This window comes from Pimephales promelas, chromosome 16 (genome assembly GCF_988280905.1).
Source record: "Pimephales promelas chromosome 16, fPimPro1.hap1.1, whole genome shotgun sequence".
NCBI lineage: Eukaryota > Metazoa > Chordata > Actinopteri > Cypriniformes > Leuciscidae > Pimephales > Pimephales promelas.
In genome coordinates this window covers 8,756,296-8,775,878 of record NC_142784.1, presented here as the reverse complement: position 1 = coordinate 8,775,878, position 19,583 = coordinate 8,756,296, and the positions used below count along the sequence as shown (strand labels likewise).

Below are 19,583 nucleotides of genomic sequence, written 5' to 3'. Positions count from 1 at the left end.
TTGGATAAAAGGATCATCTAAATGAATGGATAAATAAAAAAAATCCCAGGTGGGGATAAATTTATCCCCCCTCAAAGTGATCAGTGCTACTACACTAGTGGTGAGACGGATCAGAAAACTAATCACGGGTCTGTGCTTTGATAACAGTCAATTTTATTTTAAAATGCACTACTTTGGCTGGATCTACTATAGCTGCCGCAGCCTCTCTGTAATCACCATTCAACTCAATGTCCAGTCCACGGCGCCATCTGATTGGTTACACCTCATAGCCTATCAACACTTGCAAGACGGTTGCAGGTCGGCTGGGCAGCGGAGCTGTGTGTCGAAAGGACGGCAGCATATTACTGAAGCAGGAAACATTACAATCTGATTATCTGTTTCTATGATGATGAGCAGAGTTAGTGTCCCAGTCACACCACTGAGAAAGGCCGAAGTTACACATACGGTGTTACACTCAATTGAGGCTAAAGCAAAGGTTTTTTGATAACTTCCTCACGCTTGAGGATCTGGCGCGCGTGATTTCAATATTAAGTCAATGTAAAGACGCGTTTACGCGCGTCTAAAGGTCCTGCGGCGCGATTGAGGCATTTAGCGCGGTAGACGTGAGAATGAGGCGAATTGACTACCACAGATATTTTTACTCTGATGGTTTAACTTTGCAATCAATCCGTGTTCAGCAGAGGCTGATATATTTCCTTCATTTATTAATAGCAAGTTTTTTTCTTTGTGCATGATCACAGTTCATATGTGTGGGGAAAGAAAAACTATTAGAGTAAAAATATTGCGTTAGGCTACTTCATGAGTTAATGAGAAAAAATATTTTACAATTCCTGCAAATGCAGTGAAGAAGTTCATGTTCTCAGGATTTATTTTTATGAATAAAAATGTTTCAAAAACATCTCCCCCTCTGTTTTTTTCACAAATTTCACCCTTTACATGCATGCATGTATGATACATATATATATATATATATATATATATATTAGGGCTGTGCAATAATTAATTGCGCTAAATCGCATCCAAAATAAAAGTCTGTGTTTACATAATGTATTTGTGTGTGCTGTATATAATTATTTTGTATATATAAATACCTATGCATGCATGTATATATTTAAGAATTATTTGCGCTTAAATTCTGTATATATATATATATATATATATATATAAATACATAATCTATATTATATAAATATAAATATTTTATATATGAATAACACATTTTCTTAAATATATACATGCATGTGTGTGTATTTATATATAAAAAATAATTATATACAACACACACAAATATATTATGTAAACAAAGACTTTTATTTTGGATGCGATTAATCGCAATTAATTTTTGCACAGCCCTAATATATATATATATATATATATATATATATATAAAGTAGGGGTGGGCCGTTATCGGCGTTAACGTGCTGCGTTGACATGAGACTCTTGTCGGGCGATAAAAAAAATATCGCCGTTAATCTATTCTCACAGTTGAGTTGGGAGCTGACTATACCACACAAGCTATGATGACTTTCACTTTGATATTTTAGCGCAGATGTTGTCGAATTGCATTGTAATGGCCATTTAAAACCAATATATTGAAACGTCTGTTTATTCAGACATTAGGAAAATATCAGAGATGCATTTTATATTTAAAATGAGGGAAATACACATCCGTAAACGGGGTCCCACACCGAACGAGAAGCGCAGCGCCGCGCCACGTCTAGGGGGGCGGTTTACACCTGGCCACTTCATGCGTTCTCAGATCGGATAGCTATCTAATTTATCAAAACGACTCAATTTACACCTGGTCACATACATGTGTTTTTGCAAAACGGATATCCGATCTTCAATTCCCCCACGCTATGCGGATTTAATGAAGTGCACGTCACCGAAAACAACAGATATGAGCTGCATTTTATTGATCATCGGCTAATTTCAAAATCAGCAAAGACAGCAATAAGAGAAAGCGGCAACCTGGTAAGATCATTTAGTTTCTTTACTTTTAATGAAGATGGTAACGTTAGTGTTAAGTGTCAGCGACTTACTTTCACTTTGATTTGCGACAGATTGCGGCGCTTGATAGGCGCTCAGCTGCTCATCTGAGGTGATGCGTGTCGCAGTAGCGCCGTCATATCTGACTAAAATAACATGACATATGGCCTATAACACGCTCTCACACGTTAATTTTTTTAGCATTTTTGGGAGTAGTAACATTTACATAGGCTATGTGGTTTCAACAACCAGATGCATTTACACATGTCCAGTTTCGTCTGGAATGTGGCCAAGACCACCTTCTGATGTGGTTTGAGTGATCGGAGTTTCGGAGGGCATTTACACCTGGTCTTTTCAAGATCGGATACAGAAAACGTATGAAGTGATTTCAGAGCGTCCGTTAACTGAATTAATTGAGAATCTCACCTGAAAATCCAATAACATCATCAATTGTCATTCAAGCAGCTGATTTCTTTATTAGGCTATGCAATATATGCATTCATCAGATATTTCATCCCTCTCTATTTATTTGTATTGTAAGAAAAAGAGCTTCTCGGACACTACAAAATAATTCATTTCGTGTTACATAGAAGAAAGGTAGATCGAATGGGTTTAGAATTACACAAGAAAACTTTATAAAAAAAACAAAAACAACAAAAAAACAACTGATTTAGTTAGGCCTATAATTTCATGCTGTTTAAAACTAGGGTTGACAATAGAATAAAATAATTATGATTACTCTCATTATTTATAATAACATTCCAGTGTTACATCTTGTATAAAACATATTTAGGCCTAATTACAAACTACCTGCGAGGTTATTTATTTGGGTATAGCACACGCCTTTGGTAGAATTCAAATGAGCCATTTTAATCTAGATTAATTTCAAAATTAATCTAGATTAAAAAAATTAATCTATGCCCACCTCTAATATAAAGAGAGAGAGAGTAACAATGTGTTTGCATAATTATATATAAAAAAAGATCATAAAAACGACTGCATAAGGCCAGATTCACATATCACACTAAAAACGCGGGGCGCGCCGCATTCTCCTTTTTCCAAAGCGCTCCAGTTGGTTCTCGTCACGTGACCTACTGTGCGCTTATGATGTGCTTGCGGCATTCTGAAAAGGTGAGATGTTTTTATCTCGATGCGGCGCATACACACTTGGAAAAAAACGAGCGCGCCGCAACGCTTCCATTATGGGCGCGCACACCGCGCGCCTACATTTGAAATAACGAACTTGAGCCCGCAAAAAACGCGATATGTGAACAGGCCCTAAAACAGCATAGACAAAAAAGTAATCTTAATACATAAAAATGTTTTAATTAAAAATCTTTAGTCAACCCAGCCCTAACATATACACATCTCACGTTCACTTGTCATAGCTAATCTACTTTGAAATAGGCATTCATTAGAGAAGCGCTACTTAAACCATTTCAGTCAATGGTTTCGGCCTAAAAAATTCTGCCCAAAAAAATCATTGTTTTTTAATTAAACCACCAATATTACCTCTCTCCTGAATGACAGAACTGGATGCTGTCCACCTTGTCCTACAAATGAAACCAAGTATTGTGAATCAGGACACGCCATAATGAGATATTTATTGAATTGCTCCTAAAAACCGGGCGCTCTTACTGTGTGCGAGTCAAGCTCAGCTAGTTTTTCAGGACAGCCACTGCCCAGGTAGTATATCCTGATGACATCATCTGTGCTTCCTGTTGCAAGGAACATGCCACCTGTACAAAGAGAAACAAATGCACAGTGAAAAAGCCTTACATAAACATACACGTGTGAAAAGAGAGAGAGAGAAACCCCTCCAGCAGAAGTTCGAACATTCGGCCCCTCTCACCAGGGCTGAAGGAAGAGCAGACGGTCTGAACACCAGGCCTCGGCTTCTCTGTGAACTTCTGTGGACGATCGCTGGGGAACATTAAAGGAAAGAAAGAAGAATGAGCATCAATCTCTGACTGGCTTCTCATATTTTCAATCTAACTTAAATAAGCCTCACCTGAAACAGCTATTATTCACATCCCACTGCCAGAAGCACACCGTTGCATCCGTTCCTGTGGACACCAGGTACCTTTTGGAGCCCTTGACAAAAGGAGAGAACTGCAAGGAAAAAGAGGAAGTAGAAATACCTGTAAGAGCAAGCAAACAACCTGATGTAGGCCCTTTTAATTTCCGCGATCTCGGAATCGTGGAATTGGCCAATTAACGTGGGATGAAGTGTTAAAGAGCATTTTGCTCTTTGCTCAAAAATCGAAATATATAGATAACCTTGTATGAAAATACCATATGAAAAGTTAATGCAGGATTTAAAATGTTTTAAAAACAAAATAAGGGCACTAATTTAGTAGATAAAGTGAGCGTTTCTTGGCCTGCTAGTAAAAACAGCTTTTTTTCCCCCAACATCGCGTCATTTTACGTCACGTTAGGGAGCCTCAGCCTCGGCTCAGTGCAGAGTCGGCTGGTGTTCAGTGAGAGCGGTCGTCGGTCAGTGATCTTTTTAAAAAAAAAAAACTTTTATTTTAATTTATCATCGTCATGGTAAATTATTGTGTTTGTGGAGGTTGCAAAAACTTATTTTTCTATGCATTGACTCGTTGGGTCCTCTAACCTGCAATATGCCCTTTCAAGGTGCAAAACGCAAATCTCTGAGTTTTTGCAGAACTACGCCCCCTCTGGCGACAAGCGAAACTGCAACCAGAGGTGTGCGCGCTCATGGATCACACACGCACGTTTGCATGAGCTGTTCATAACCAATGGAGCATCAGCCGCACAAGTCATTTAAAATATATGAAAGGAAAGGCATTTGAGTAAATTACACACTTATGTGTGTGAGGGGGAAACGGGGGTAGTAGAAAACTTCGGTTTTTGTTTCCATCTATCTCCATGTTGAACTGTTTTATGCGCTTACTGTATCCACTTATGATTGTATAATTATGGAAACACGTTCATGAACAATACAAGTTATTACTTTGTATAGGACCCGTTTGAGCCCTAGAGCAGACCGGAGATCTCTCCGTTTGTTGAAAGCCTTCCTGATATTGACTCTCGTCTTATTCCAACGCCTGGCACTGGACAAAAGTTTTATTTGCATTTGCGTTGGGGTTTGGAATGAACTGCAAGCTGGTCTCTTTGAATCCATCTTCTATTTTTGTGGAAAGTTGACTAAAGTTGTGCCCCTCGAGTTGTCTTACACAAACCTACCAGACATAGCCAGGTGACAGACATTCCAATCTCAAATTCGAGCCCAAATCCCTCTTATTTATTTTCCTGTACAGGATTATAGAGGCAATCTCAGTGATCAGAGAAGGGCTCATTCAGCCCATCAGGCGATTGTTTAAGCATGTATGGGTTAGAAAACGGCTATTTTTAACATGAAATGTTGCATAATGCACCTTTAACGCTGGAATGAAATTCAGTTTTTGTGTTGGAGAAGAACGCATGTCTGGGGAAAATGCAGACCGGGCGACACAAACCGCCTCCCGTCATTTCAGCTCCAATGACGGCATCAAAACAATGAAAGCGTGGCGAAGCGGCTCGCCACAACACTGCTTTCGTCGTTGGAAAAGTTAAGAAACTCAATGCTAAGCCCTTATACTCATACACACACGTCTGTCTATGAGGTGCCGGACTGGACAAAAGCGAAGTGACAGTGCGCGAGAGACCAAGTGTGTCCGAGAGTGCTCTCGACAGTGCGCGACTTTTATTCCAACTTATACGTTTATTCCTAATAAACAAATATAATTTATTAGGGATGCACGATATATCGGCCACCATATCGGTATCGGCCGATATATGTTCATTTTTAATGTTATCGTTATCGGCCTGGTAAGAAAATTTGGCCGATATATTAAAGCCGATAAATAAAGTGTTATTCCCTTCAGCTGAGACACTTGTTGTGAACCGCAAATCTGTCATATCGGCTATACAACACTATAATGAGAACATCATTATAATTGTGCGCTTGGGACATGGATTTAATTGTGAGACTTTTGTTTTTGTAATTAGATAAAAATTTGGATTTAAGTTTATCGCCCGATATATCGGTTATCGGCTTTCAAATATAAAGAATTATCGGTTATCGGTACCTGCCAAAATTTTCATATCGGTGCATCCCAATAATTTATTTCACTAGACCGTTTAAAGCTCATAACCATATTTTGTTGTTACTTGAAGTACTTTGTGCAGTGTTATGTTGCATTGCGTATTTGTGCTGAAAAGTAAGAGTAAATGTCTCTTGTTACCTCAATGATTAAAATGTAGTACGCAAATAAAATCGGAATGACCTTAAATTTATTAACATTAAAGGCACACTCTTTTTACAACTAAAATATCAGTAAAAGGTAAAAAAAATAAGAATTCCCAAAGATTTTAATGGAAAAAACTGAATTTGCAATAATTAAAACGGAAAAACCGCCTGTTTACTAAAGAAAACAGAGCAACCTTGATACATGTTGTCCCATAGTGTATGTATGTATACACTGATGCACACTGCTTATCAATTCTGATTCTTATCGATCCTGAATTGCAATTCAAATAAGGTACAAAATAAAACTTAGATATCTTAGTTAAACTTAGATGTGGCTTAGGAAAGGGTAAAAAAAAAATACACATCGTCGCCCAGCCTCTAGGGAACCTAGCATTTCAATGGACGTGGAAGTAGAGAAGGTCCGTGTGTATTGGGTTAGCTGCACACTGTGATTGGCTCAACCCATTTAAGGGCGTGGCTTCACCATAGGTCAATTTTAATTTTATAACAAGTATCCAATTTCAGAAATGGAATCGATTTTGACCAATTTCCAACCCGTATGATGACGAATAACTGCTATGTCACGTGAGCTTAGCTTTTTAAGCAATGCAAGGGGTGGAGTTATGTAAATGTACGTGCCGTTGTACAGCATGTTGGGACGGGGTGCCAGAACTGAACTGAAACCATGTGCACTGTAGCATGATCCTGCAATCTCTCCTCAAAGGCAGATCGTGAATACATTTTAAACCCTCACAAACATAAAAGGTGATATCACATGATCGTTCATACAGTGATCTCACCTGTAAAGAGGTAATAGATCCACTGTGGCCCTGCAGGACCGCCATTGGGGCACAAGTACGAAGGCACCAGACTCGAATGGATTTGTCGCAGCTCCCGGCCGCAATAAGGGTGTTCTCAAAATTAACGGCGAGGTCTGATATCTCAGCGTAATGTCCTCTGAGAGTGGAGTGAAGACTTCCGTCAAAGGAGGACCAGATCTTCACCAAGGCATCGTCTGAACCCTGCGGGTCAGGGAATGAACAGGGTCAAGCGTGGGACAACGAAGACCCAGAGCCGAGAACCACACAAGATTTGGGATTATGCTCACCGTAAAAATCCTGGAACCCGTCCGATCGAAGGCGATGCAGTACACGGCCGAGAGATGTCCCAGGATCCTCCTGTGCATCCTCATGTGCTGATAATTGCTGACAGGGTTGATGGAGCTGAAGCGCTGGGCTCCGGTGAGCTCTCGGCCTCGACACACCTCCACTACAGTGACAGAGACATAGAGAGAGGTCAAAATGCATGAAACGCGGATCAGGGATGGCTATGAGCTAACGTGAGAGGGAAGAGTCAACTGCATTTATGCCATTATTTCAGTTTGCTGTGTCAAGTTTAATCGTCTTACATCAACGTTCATGGCGTGAGAACTCATGAGTGTGTACTAATGTTTCTTTTCCCCACTTCCAATAGGACAACCAATCCATGCATAGAAATAATAATACTGGTTTTTAACTAGTGGTTTTATTACTAGCACATACTATTTAGCACGTAACTTCACAAAAATGTAGGAGATTTTTTTCAGTGGATTTTCCCAAATTGTTTTGTTTATGGAAAAACACAAAAACATAGTTAATTTGATTTAGTTGATTAGTTTTGCCGCATTTGGACGTTTTTTTGCCATTGATCTTGCAGTAGCCAACACAGTTCTTCCACCATTCCAAGAAGTATTTTCTCCAATTTATTTAGAGTATTTTCTCCATAAAACTGCAGTGAACCAAAGACAGTCTCAAAAACACGGTTTGAAATCGCTGGTGTTTCTGACGTCACAAACTACCTTGTAACCAATCAGATCAACGTGTGATCGCCAACTAGTGGATCTCTGAACTGAGTGAGTGAGTGGAGGCGGGGCTCATTTGCATATTCATAGAACCGCGTATACTAAATGAGGCAAGAGTGTAGAGTTACATTCAAGATATTTTAAGAGTCGAATAAGTAAAAAACAATATGTAATTTTGGTGATCAACTACGAGTTTTAAGGGATACCATTATTGACTACAGCTGGACTTTAAATATTAGTATTAATTTAGTAAAAAAAAGTGCTGGTGAGTCTAGGTATAGCCTAACTGTCCATATTATTGTAGTGTTTCAGTCTGCTATATTTTATATATCCATTTTTTATATAATGTAATTATTTTGTTTGTGTTCTTAACCTCTGGAAAACTGTTTTCATTCTATGTTAAGGCCACAGGTTCATCGTCCTGATTATGTTTGCATTGATTTTTCTGTTTTAAGAGTTTAAGTTTGCTGCATAGGCTATTTATTTATTCGTTTTTTTGATTCCCTCCATTTTAAAAATATTTTCATTAAATAAGATAAGACTGTTATTTATAGGTTTTTTATTTTGATCCCCCCAAAAAAAGTTTGTGCAATGTTTTCCAGTGTCGCTGTGGCTTTATACGCGGTTGAGCACTTTATGATTTCTATTTTAAATGCTCATTATTATGGTTTAGCATCTTTCCACAGACTTAAATGAACTAGGACTAGAAAATCTTTAGTCGTGGGCTGCCCTAATCTTATTCAACAAATAACTTGCTTTTAAAATAAGTTATAAATAAATTAAATTCACCATGCAAATCAAAAATGGTTATTCTTATTTTTATGGAATATTTTAATGTTTATTATAAGTAGGGCTGGGCGATATGGCCAAAAAATCATATCTCGATATTTTTTGGTCAAATGGCGATATACGATATATATCTTGGTACTTTCTACGTTTTCTATTTAGATAAAGAAAATCTTTATATTTAAAAAAAAAAAAAAAAAAATATATATATATATATATATATATATATATATATATATATATATATATATATTCACATTCGGCCCAATGATATCCTACAAACAATGTTGATATTGAAGGATATGGAAACAAATATAATATAGGCTATGCAATATATTATGTGCAAAAAGCTTTTGTTTTTATATTGACTAAAAGCTAAACTAAAAATGAAAAAAAAAACAAAAAACAAAAGCACAAACTAATTATATTAGCTTGCATTTGATTACCCCATTATAATCACTTTCACTTTCATTAAAAATATATACTTGAAGGTTTAAAATTCCACATATGGCACATTTATTTTCTCCAACAACAAATATTTTAGCAATATGTTTATTTTAGTCAGAATTATTGCGTACTACGTAGTACTATTCACGGCACGCGCATGCGCGCGCCGGCGCTCGTTCAAGGAAGCATGAATTTTAGCAGAGATTCACTTGCAGAAGCTCGTCCTCTTCTGACATGGACATATTTGTTGTGAAATGGACATATTTGTTGTGAAATGGACATATTTGTTGTGAAATGGACATATTTGCTTTACTTTCTAACATTTACAGATGGAGAATATGTGAAATGTAAGTTGAGCACTGAGGAAAGCACCACATCTCAAACGCATTAAACAGCGCAAGTATATCTGTCAGTCAGCAACAGTGTCTGTCAGAGCATTTGACAGGGCGGCAAGCTGCCTTAAACTTGTTAACTATATCAAAGTGATTTTGACGCAATTAATATAAGCTTGTGTCATGTTTAGGACAAATTGTACTACGTAGCCTAGCTACTTTCACTGCAGCAGCTCACACTGCAACCTCCGCTATTTTTCAGATGTGCTCATATCAAACTACTGTATCGATATAAACGGTATTGCCTCATTCCATATCGTTTCAAAAAATATAACGATACATCGTACATATTCGATATATCGCCCAGCCCTAATTATAAGTGATTAATCCGGGCACATCACTAGTTGTTTCATGTACCCTTGCAAAACAAAAAGAAAAAGCTAAACCTTCCCCTCGCAACAGCATCTCCTCTCTAATGCCGTGCTCTGTGTGAGCAAACAACAACCATCCAATCAATTCCCGACGGACACAATTAAGTCCGGCCCTACTGTTTCACTCAAGCATATGCATCACAATAGGGAAGAAAATATGTTTGCAACTTCCATTTCATGCCAATAAAAGAAGAGCAAGCTTTATTTTTCCCTGAGTCAGTTCAAATTCAGCCAGGGCAAGAACTTTTTGTTACAGGCGAAAAACTGAAGGAACTCACCAATATTGGCATCCCTGCAGCTTAAAGGCCTCTCTGGTGGTCTCCCTCTGTGAAGGGCAGCGAATGTGGAGGCTTTCCATCTGCTGCTGCAGTCTAGAGAGGCGGTGGTGACATTTAGATTCAGATAACTGACAGACTCACACAAAGGCCAATACGGTTGAAAGCTCAGCCTGATCTCACCTTTAGACCGCCGCAGTAAAGAGTGTTTCCCGGCCCCCAGGAGAGAGTGCACTCCTGGCACACCTGACGGGACCTCCCGGTCCAGAATCGGACCGATCTGCTTGCATATCTGCAAAAGGTGATCTGGTGCGATATGTCTGTTGGCAGCAACCTAATAAAGAACAAAAGATCTTTACACCATTGTGGATGCAATAAAGTCGCTTGGTTTCCTAATGACGTGCATTTCCAAATGAAAAAAAAAGTGGTCACTAATAGGTGTCTTTAACTGTACGTTCACATCGCCGCCGACTTGAGCGTCAAAGAAGCTCTGGCCGCTCTATTAATGACGCTTGTCAAATAGTTACGAGGAAGCTTGTTGACGCTTGGAACGCTCTGACGTTGCAGGGAGAATAGAAGTGTCACAACACGAAATGTAATAAACAGAAGAAAAAAAAGCAATACATTGAAGAAACCTTTTTTTAATGACAGTATTTTTATAACCGTTTTGGTCACATTTGGTCAGGAAAAAAAATAGTTCGCTATTATTATTATTTATTAGCGGTAAAATCTGTGTCACCGTGAGCAAATTAATTGCATTTCCGCTTTAAAACGAGCATTCTTAAATATTTCAAATAAAAGTTGCGTTCATGCGGTCCCTGTAAGCAAACAACGTCATGTCATAAATTATATGAGACCAGTACGAATCACAGCAACGGCGATCATTAGCTTCTCTTCCATTTTCTCGGAACTAATGTTTTGGTAGGAACGAAAGTTTACATTGAATGTTTCTCCGAAATCGGCCAGCGTGAAGGAAGTCTATATTCCGATTGGTTGCTGGCGTTTTGCAGCTGCTTGGCGCTGAACTGAATCACAGCTCATTACCATAAAGTTGAGCTTCTTTCAACTTTCTGATTGACGCTCAAAACGCCTAAAACGCGACGCCGATGGATTCGACGCTCCTTGCAGCTGAGAAAAGCCAGCTTCCATTGAAAAATGAATGACTTACGGCCACTTTGGAAGCTCAAGTCGGCGGCCTTGTGAACGTACAGTAACTACTGTGTACTTACAAAAATTAAAAATTAATTGTTAAGTTATTGTGTTGATGTTCCACTGAAAATAAAAAAAAAAACACTTGTGCTGCTATTGAGGCAGATACAGGAAAGGTTTACTGGTATGGGTAGGTTTAATAGGAGTGGGTTAAAAGGAAAGGGTCAACAGTGTAATTAAAGATGTAAATACAGATGTTATCATATGCACTTGTACATTAAATACAAGTACAATGTTTAAAAACATGAACACAATAAGTGCATTATATCAAATTATTAATTTAAATCTTAGTACATAGTAAGCTATATAAAGTGGGGCCAAAATACAAAAATTTAATTATTTATAACAGCAATACCTGTCCTTAACACTAAGTATATTGCCCTTTTTTGCACCTGAGGTAATCCCATTTTTCCTTTTTCTTCTTTTCTTAGTGGATGTATCAGATTTCTGGCTTCGCAATGTGCATTTAACCAATCAAATGGACTAATTTTCTAATTTTAAGTAGCTGTTTTGTTAAATTATGTCAATTTAAACGGTTAAGATAACTGACTGTGGTCGCGACCCCTCAGGAAAACATCAATAAAAGCCCGTCTCATGCGGCTGAGTGCAAGGAGTTTATGCAAATCGTGTCATTTTATCGTCCAATCAGAGCGCAGGTCACATGCAAAATAAAAAGCCGACAGCGAGTCCTGATATCTGATTGGACGATTTAATATCGTGACGTAACCACAACCCGACGAGGCCCCACCCTAACTGCAATACAGCACTAAATAATAGGGAAGCAGTCAAAACACAGAGAACCCCCAAGAACCGCTCGCAATAATAACGCTTTACGAGCAAATCAAAGTTGTCAAAGATAATACGCATGTATAACAAAACGGGAGGAAAAAATTCAGATGCCTGTCATTTAAAGTCGAGCATAATTCGGTCACAAAACAAACACACGTGTGAGAATTAAACACACACCATGCACATGCTCCAGAAAAAAAATCAAAACACTTACCAAATCTTCATAAGATCGTGGGTGCTCATTTCCTTCCCAATCCAGCCGACGTGGAAGGAGCTACCAACAAATAAAATAAGCCGGGTTAATGAGAAACGTGAAAGGAAAGGGACTCACGCCAAGTTTTCTTATTAATAACACAAGCCAAAAAAAATGTAAACAAAGTTCAAGGCAAGAGATAATGAAACGTAGCATATCGCCGAATCCATGTTTCAATCCAAGAGGGAGTCAAACAACACACGGACTGACGGACATAAAGTACTCGAGCAACACACCTGGTTTTCCTCCAGCTCACACACGAGAGCCTGCAACAGATGAGAACCAGCTCAGTTCAACACGAGCATCGTTTAAAACACACAATTCTCGCATTAAAGTCTCGACGACTCAAGTCAACTCACCTCGGCCGCTTTCCGACACGGCCCCGTGCTCAAATAGCGCGATATCAAGTAATACAACTCTGCGAAAGGACACCGTTTATTATTGGATTTGCGACACAGAAGCTATAAAGTACCTGTTATTAATATTCCTAAATGCTACTTTTTTGTGGCTTACCCGATTCAAGGGGCGAAATACTCCCATTTCTGGCTGCAGGATCGGCCATAGCTCAAAAAATACGGTTTTAGGAGACGAACTTTATGTGTAGTTTGTAAATTATATAATTATTTAATGTCGATTGTACGCTTCGTACCCCTCCACGATTGCTCCCGCTTTCTGTTCGGCCAGTTTTCGGTCGCCATTGGAAGTATGAGGCCTGAGCTCATCATAGCTACTTCCGGCTGAGCACCGGAAACAGGGGGAGGGGGGTTCAACCGCTCGTCTTCTCCTTCAGCAAAACAGAAGCCACGCGGAGGTTTAAAAACACAAACGTTCAATGTTCATGTCGAAACGTTTATTGTCGTGCCGTTAAAAGCAAACCCTTTCCTCGAAGAACGACGAAAACGCGCGTTCATGTTCGAGGAAGGTCGAGCGGCTTGTTCATGACGTCACGTTGAATGGCGACAGTAGAAACCGTGCATCTTTTGTCTATAAAACAGTACGAGAACCTGATGGTTTGAATATTTAAAGATATGCAAACGACTAACTTTCACCACCCCTACTTATTATTACAAGCTTGCGGGATGTATGTGATATTAAATTTTGCCGAATATACTTGATAAACACATATGTCCACTGACAGAAACAGCACTCTGAGGTAGAACAATGCAATAATATACCAAACCTTTCGGTCTTTTGTCTTCTAACTTTTTTTTAAATCAAAAAGCAGGTGCATACATTTCAAGTGTATCAGTGTCTGTGCATGATAAACAAAACATCAAATCAAGTGACTTATTTTCAAGAGAGCAAGTATACTATTCATGCAAAACCTTCACCAAAATAGGCTTGTTTGGTTTTAAATAATAAAGATGATGCAGTTCCCATTGCTGATCATATATTGTTTATAACTGTTATATAAACAGATATATAAAGTTGGATATATAAGTATACATACAGACCGCGCTTTTATGCCAAATCTCAAATTCTTGATTGTTTATATCATTTTAAAATGTAAACTATATGTAAACCCAGCAGTAATCTGTTAAATGTATAAGGCACATTTAAGGCACTTATCTTCATATATTACATTCATTAGCATTGTGATTTGCTGTACAACTGCTTTGAAACAACAGAAGATTGTGAAAAGTGCAATAGAAATAGACATTCTGGTTGCTAGTCACATTTACTCTGTCCTTTGTTACTGTGGGTGGAACTACACCTGCAATTGCTTGAGGAAACGGTCACTGACATGCATCCTTAAATCATATTATGTGGACATAAAGACATTTTAAATGCATCTTGAGTGTCCACATATCTATAGACCACTGTGGTGAAACTCTTACACTTTTATAATGTTGTATTTTAATATGATATGAACAAAATTTATAGCTAGTGCAAAGTGTTGATTAAATGATGATTACAATGCTGTCGACCGGACGTGTTTATGTATATTGGTCACATACTTTCAGCCTGACTTTTAAGACACTAAAATAAAAGCTTCCAAAAATGTAGACCCTAATTCCTAAATAACATGGATGTTTTATCTCCTTATCACAGAAAACATAAGAAACTCTGATTAGATTCACTATGAATACAAATGCACTCTTCTGATGTGTACTTCTGGCTCTGAAATTTTAATGAAGTGTTCATCGGTGTGGTGCAAGACATTGTCACATTTACAATTTGAAAACATATAGACTGAATTCAAGGATTATTTGTGGTTGTAATAGAAATCAAATCCTCTCCTCGCAGAATCCCTCGGGTCAATTCAACCCCCATATGATTGAATGGGAAATGGTGTAATATGTTTTTTTTTTTAAATATATATAAAACCTGGCACAATCCAGAACACACACACACAAATGAAGAGATGAGACCATTGAACATCCTCTCACACACACACACACACCTACAAATTCCCATTAAAATGAATTTAATGTCATATAATGGGGCCATGTTCTTAATTATCTTCAAATAAAAAAATCAACAAATGGCAATGCAAACGACACATATACTAAGATATATGAAGAACAGTGAAATAAGGATTCCCATCAAATTAAGAGTTTATAATCAGATTTATTTTCAAATATCTAAATGTTAAAATATTTCAAGGACAATAGACTGAAGGGCTCCCACATTTTGACAAATTAATTTATATATTCATATAAGCTCCCAATGAGCAATTTCTAGCCAATAATATGAAATATTACACAATATTATAGATTAAAATGCAAGAATGTCAATAAAGTATGACTTTTCTAGCAGTTCCTTTACACCTGGCTTTCATCTATTGGATTTTGAATCTTTTGTTCTATTATTAATCATAGAAAGGAAAACAATAGGGCAAAAAAAATCATGGTGAAATATAACACCCATTTTATTGGCATATCATACCACTCATTACAGAGACAGCTACATTAAAAAAAGGAAATAAAAAAAGAAACTGTACATTTAACCTAAAAACCTTGAGTGATATAGCTACTGCTGGCATGTTCACGTGAAAGAAATTACAGTAATTTTCTTATAACATAAGCTACAACCTGCATGTTTAACACTGTAACACAGCTCTGTCATTAGCTTTGCTAACACACACGATTCCATTTTTCATCCTCTTAAAGTACCATCACATACTGCATATAGACATTATGAAAACTTTTCACAGCAGCTATACAACGTTATTGCAATGCTATCACCACACAGAGACAAAAGTCAATGTAAAACACAAATCTGAGTGTTCCAGTACTAGTGAGCAGAATCATTGTTCAAAGCAGTTGATTCATAAAACGGTTTGAATAAAGAGGTTTCAATTGATAGAATACAGATTACAATAAAAACAAACCAACCAGAAAACAAAGAACCCCCTTCCCATACAATACGGGCTACACACAGACGTCCGTCACGTTGCCTTTGGAATGTTAGTGTCTCAGGCACACACTCCCAGTTTTTAAAGTTTTAAAAATGACACGATCGCATCATCCGTCGCAACCTGTTCCCGCTCCCCTCCCTTCTTTAAAAACAAAACAGAGTTAGAAAAATAAAAAAAGGAAAAAATGGAGTGGGAAAAGATGGGATCCCTCTTCTAAGGCTTTTCTCTCGAACGTCATCTATAAAATGAGCTTCTAATATTGAACTACTAAAAACCTGCCCTTTTTTTTCTTTTGTTTTTAGAAAATAGTCAATAAAAATATTCCTCTGTATTGTACAAGAAAAGAGGTATTGGAGCTCTGGTGATCTACGTTATTTAGCAGCTCCCTCTTTCTGGTCGGCCTCCTCTTCTTCTTCCTCGCCGTTGTCCTCCTGTAACAAACAAACAACCTTAGCCACAGATAAAACCAGGCAATCTCACACAGGACCTCAGTGTGAAATGGAAACTCACTTCATCAGCTTTGGTCTCTCCGTTCTCCGCTGTGGTTTCCTCCTCGGGCTTGGCGTCCTCTTTCTTCTCCTCTGGTTTGGCCTTTTCTACATCCTTGGCCTTCTTGCCCCTTGCAGGCGCCGCCTTCTGTGAGGTTCCAGAAAACACACGGTTAAGCTGTTGCCCATAACATTCACTGAGACTAATAAAGCTCGTTTGGGTAACTGATTTACCTTTGGCTTGGCCTTGGCCTCAGACTTTGTCGTTTGGGGTTTCTGTAAAACAGAAGTTCAGCGTAAGCCATGTGCATCACCAATCGTGGAAATATGAAATCAGCGGGACTGACAAAACCAACTTACCCCTTGAAGTCTCTCAGACCGTCTTTTGGGCTGTGGGATTATTGGATGAGGACAAGAGGGGAAGGCAATAAAAGAAAACAGGCATTAAGCATCAGAGTTGTATGATAAACTGTGTTATATGGTATAACCAAATGTTATATGGTACGACGGGGCTAAGGCACATTTTATTTGATTTTCCTCTAAACCACTAGATGGCAAAAACTTGCCACAGCACTTTCCAAAACACCCGCTTTTCAAGATAAACGTGGAAATTTGTCAACGCAAAGTTGATTTGCTGCTAATATTTAATGATTTTTGTAAATGTTGAAGATTTTAGTAGCAACTGATTAAAGGAACTAAGATTAAAGGTAATTAAAGCAACAGTTTTTTTTAATAATGGAAGAATTTCTAAAAGTATGGTATTTGGGTAAAAGACACAATAATAAACATCTATCTGACTTTTCTATTTGTTGACATGGTTAGATTCAGATATGAAATATGATATATAGTTGGGTGTAGGGCTGTGAAATGATTAATCACATCCAAAATAGGATGCCCACATCCTTATATATAATACACACACACACACGCATGTTTATATTTAAGATTTTTTATTTATATATATAATTATATATATAAAATCTTAAATATATACATTCATGTGTGTATATTTACATATACAAAATAATTATACACAGTACACACACATTTTATGTAAACACAAACTTTTATTTTGGATGCGATTAATAGTTTCACAGCACTAGTTGGGTGTAGAGATAATCACTATAATTATAATGAAACCATCGTATATAAACATATGATATTAATCATATAATAAAATATCACTGATTTTTACTACTGTAAATCTATATTAAATTATTATGGGATCTCCTTCAATGCTTTCAGAATTTGGTTTCTGTATTCTTAAAATATATTTTAATATAACGATTTTAATGACAGTATATTTACTGAACAAAAACTAATATTAAATAAGTGATTGTTTTGAACAAGTATTAACTTAGTACTATTTATATAAATAATGTGTGTATTTCACCCCATGCTTGACCAGCATTTTACTCCACCATCTCATACATTTAGAAGATTTTTAAAGAAAATAAATGCGATAAATCATTTCAATAAAATGTACGATATATTTACACAAAATCTATCGCTCTATAAATGTTATATATACTTTATATCTACTATACAATATATACTTTCTGCACTCATACACTATGCGAGTAGTGAAACACCACTGTACACAAGATGTGTATGCCTTTAGCCCCGCTGAACCCTCCACATGTGACGTTACCAGTGATATGGACTGAGACTCACCCCGGCTGCTTCAGTGTCATTGTTAGCCTGTAGAAGAGAAAACACACTGTTAGTATGTGTACATGGCTGACTGAGGGGGAGGTGTATTACCCCACACACCCCCTGCAAGTTATGTGCAATTATGTAATCTAAAAGTGCATGTGGGGGAGGGGTCCCGTGCAGCGTCATACATGCAATCCAATTCCTTCATCCGTCGAGAAAACAGCGAAATAAAATAAAAGTAAACAGAACTACCAGACGGCGTAGTTTACGACAGCGCGCTTATTTACGGCAGATTTGAGGGGCGTAGCTAACGTATTATTAGCGATGTTTTTAACGACAAATGTCCGTGTCGAAGGGAGGAGGGGAACATTAGCTCCGCCCCCAATACACAATCCACGAGCAAACACGGTAAAATCGACACATTCCGCCTAAGTTTGTGAACATAAACCAGCTTTGGCGTCGAGCTTTCCTTTAGAAGTTAAATAAAACGTGAATAAAGTCGGTGAAAACTTTTTTAATGCACTTTACAAAGTCCGTTTCAAAGGTCAAATAAAAAATACAGTCACGGAAATACTTCGTTATATGAAACAAACCTGGTAGGATAACAAACTCATTTGAATATAAGGCATGAAACGTGTTTTAGTAAGACAGCCATGACTCTCAAGACTAAGGTGTGTGTGTCCTACTCGAGGACCATATGGATTCGCACACAACTAACGTTACACATGTATTTACAGTTACACAGGGGCCTAACAAAGACCTCATGATGTCTTCAAACATAAAACTTTCATTAATTCGCATGTATACTGTTATAAAGATCAGAAAAAACCGCAGTTAAAAGGGACAAGCTGTTCTCCATGAGGAATAACATGCCCGAACATTACGAGGTTACACCCCTTTGTGTGATTATTATTTTGCATATTATTATTTTTTATATCCTTAATGTTAAATAAGGCGAGAATGCGCTTTAGAATATGTTTTTTATATATATATATAATAAAAATTAAACATCCACTCGCAGTCGACACAGTCTAAGTAAAAAGGCGCCAGATTCATGATACCGACTCGCCTGCCCTAGATTACGAATTAACACATGCACAAATGCAGTAAACACTCATATAACTTCACATAAAGCGTGCATATTTACTTATTGCATGCTTTTAAAATCACACATTATAAAACAGAATGAAAATATCCAAAAATGTTGAACTTACTTTGCTCCTTTTCGGCATGGCTGCTCAAAGCTTGTGTGCTTTTAGGACAAAAAGGGAAAATAAATTAAAATAGCTTACGCACTGGTAAGTAAAGAGTAAAAACCAGGTCTAGGAAACACTGAAGCAAGCATTAATGTTCTGTCGGAACAGAAACTAGCTGAAACCGGATTGGATCTCCCCTTTCTATATTCTTTCCACTATAGCTCTAACCTGATGCGAGCTACGCTCCGCCCCTTCTTCGGCGGTGATTGGCTG

The 19,583-nt window shown here is 37.7% G+C and overlaps 2 protein-coding genes across 2 annotated transcripts in view; both read right to left on the bottom strand.

The window, feature by feature from the left end:
- brwd1 (bromodomain and WD repeat domain containing 1) overlaps positions 1 to 13,407 on the bottom strand; it is a 43,473-nt gene extending 30,066 nt beyond the window's left edge. Inside the window, exons 1-12 of the mRNA XM_039654181.2 lie at positions 13,123 to 13,407; positions 12,969 to 13,027; positions 12,846 to 12,875; positions 12,571 to 12,630; positions 10,542 to 10,692; positions 10,362 to 10,454; positions 7,356 to 7,516; positions 7,048 to 7,269; positions 4,001 to 4,101; positions 3,842 to 3,912; positions 3,628 to 3,728; positions 3,502 to 3,542 (exon numbers count right to left, since the gene is read on the bottom strand). Of these exons, the coding sequence (XP_039510115.2) occupies positions 3,502 to 3,542; positions 3,628 to 3,728; positions 3,842 to 3,912; positions 4,001 to 4,101; positions 7,048 to 7,269; positions 7,356 to 7,516; positions 10,362 to 10,454; positions 10,542 to 10,692; positions 12,571 to 12,630; positions 12,846 to 12,875; positions 12,969 to 13,027; positions 13,123 to 13,171 (1,139 nt within the window). The 5' untranslated portion in view covers positions 13,172 to 13,407. The remainder of the gene's footprint in view (positions 1 to 3,501; positions 3,543 to 3,627; positions 3,729 to 3,841; positions 3,913 to 4,000; positions 4,102 to 7,047; positions 7,270 to 7,355; positions 7,517 to 10,361; positions 10,455 to 10,541; positions 10,693 to 12,570; positions 12,631 to 12,845; positions 12,876 to 12,968; positions 13,028 to 13,122) is intronic.
- A 2,647-nt stretch (positions 13,408 to 16,054) lies between these two features.
- On the bottom strand, positions 16,055 to 19,505 carry hmgn1a (high mobility group nucleosome binding domain 1a). The gene is made up of 6 exons (XM_039654256.2): positions 19,329 to 19,505; positions 18,133 to 18,159; positions 16,819 to 16,848; positions 16,693 to 16,734; positions 16,481 to 16,606; positions 16,055 to 16,401 (listed from the first exon to the last, which is right to left on the bottom strand). The coding sequence occupies exons 1-6, from the start codon at positions 19,344 to 19,346 to the stop codon at positions 16,342 to 16,344; spliced, it is 303 nt and encodes a 100-aa protein (XP_039510190.1). The 5' UTR covers positions 19,347 to 19,505; the 3' UTR covers positions 16,055 to 16,341.
- Between the last annotated feature and the right edge of the window lie 78 nt (positions 19,506 to 19,583).

What these genes read in the sequence shown, in the direction of transcription:
- hmgn1a (XM_039654256.2), bottom strand. An exon ending in GGTCTGAGAGACTTCAAGGG is followed by an intron (nt 16,735 to 16,818) that starts GTAAGTTGGTTT and finishes TCTGTTTTACAG; the next exon opens with AAACCCCAAACGACAAAGTC. An exon ending in GAGAGACCAAAGCTGATGAA is followed by an intron (nt 16,402 to 16,480) that starts GTGAGTTTCCAT and finishes TGTTTGTTACAG; the next exon opens with GAGGACAACGGCGAGGAAGA.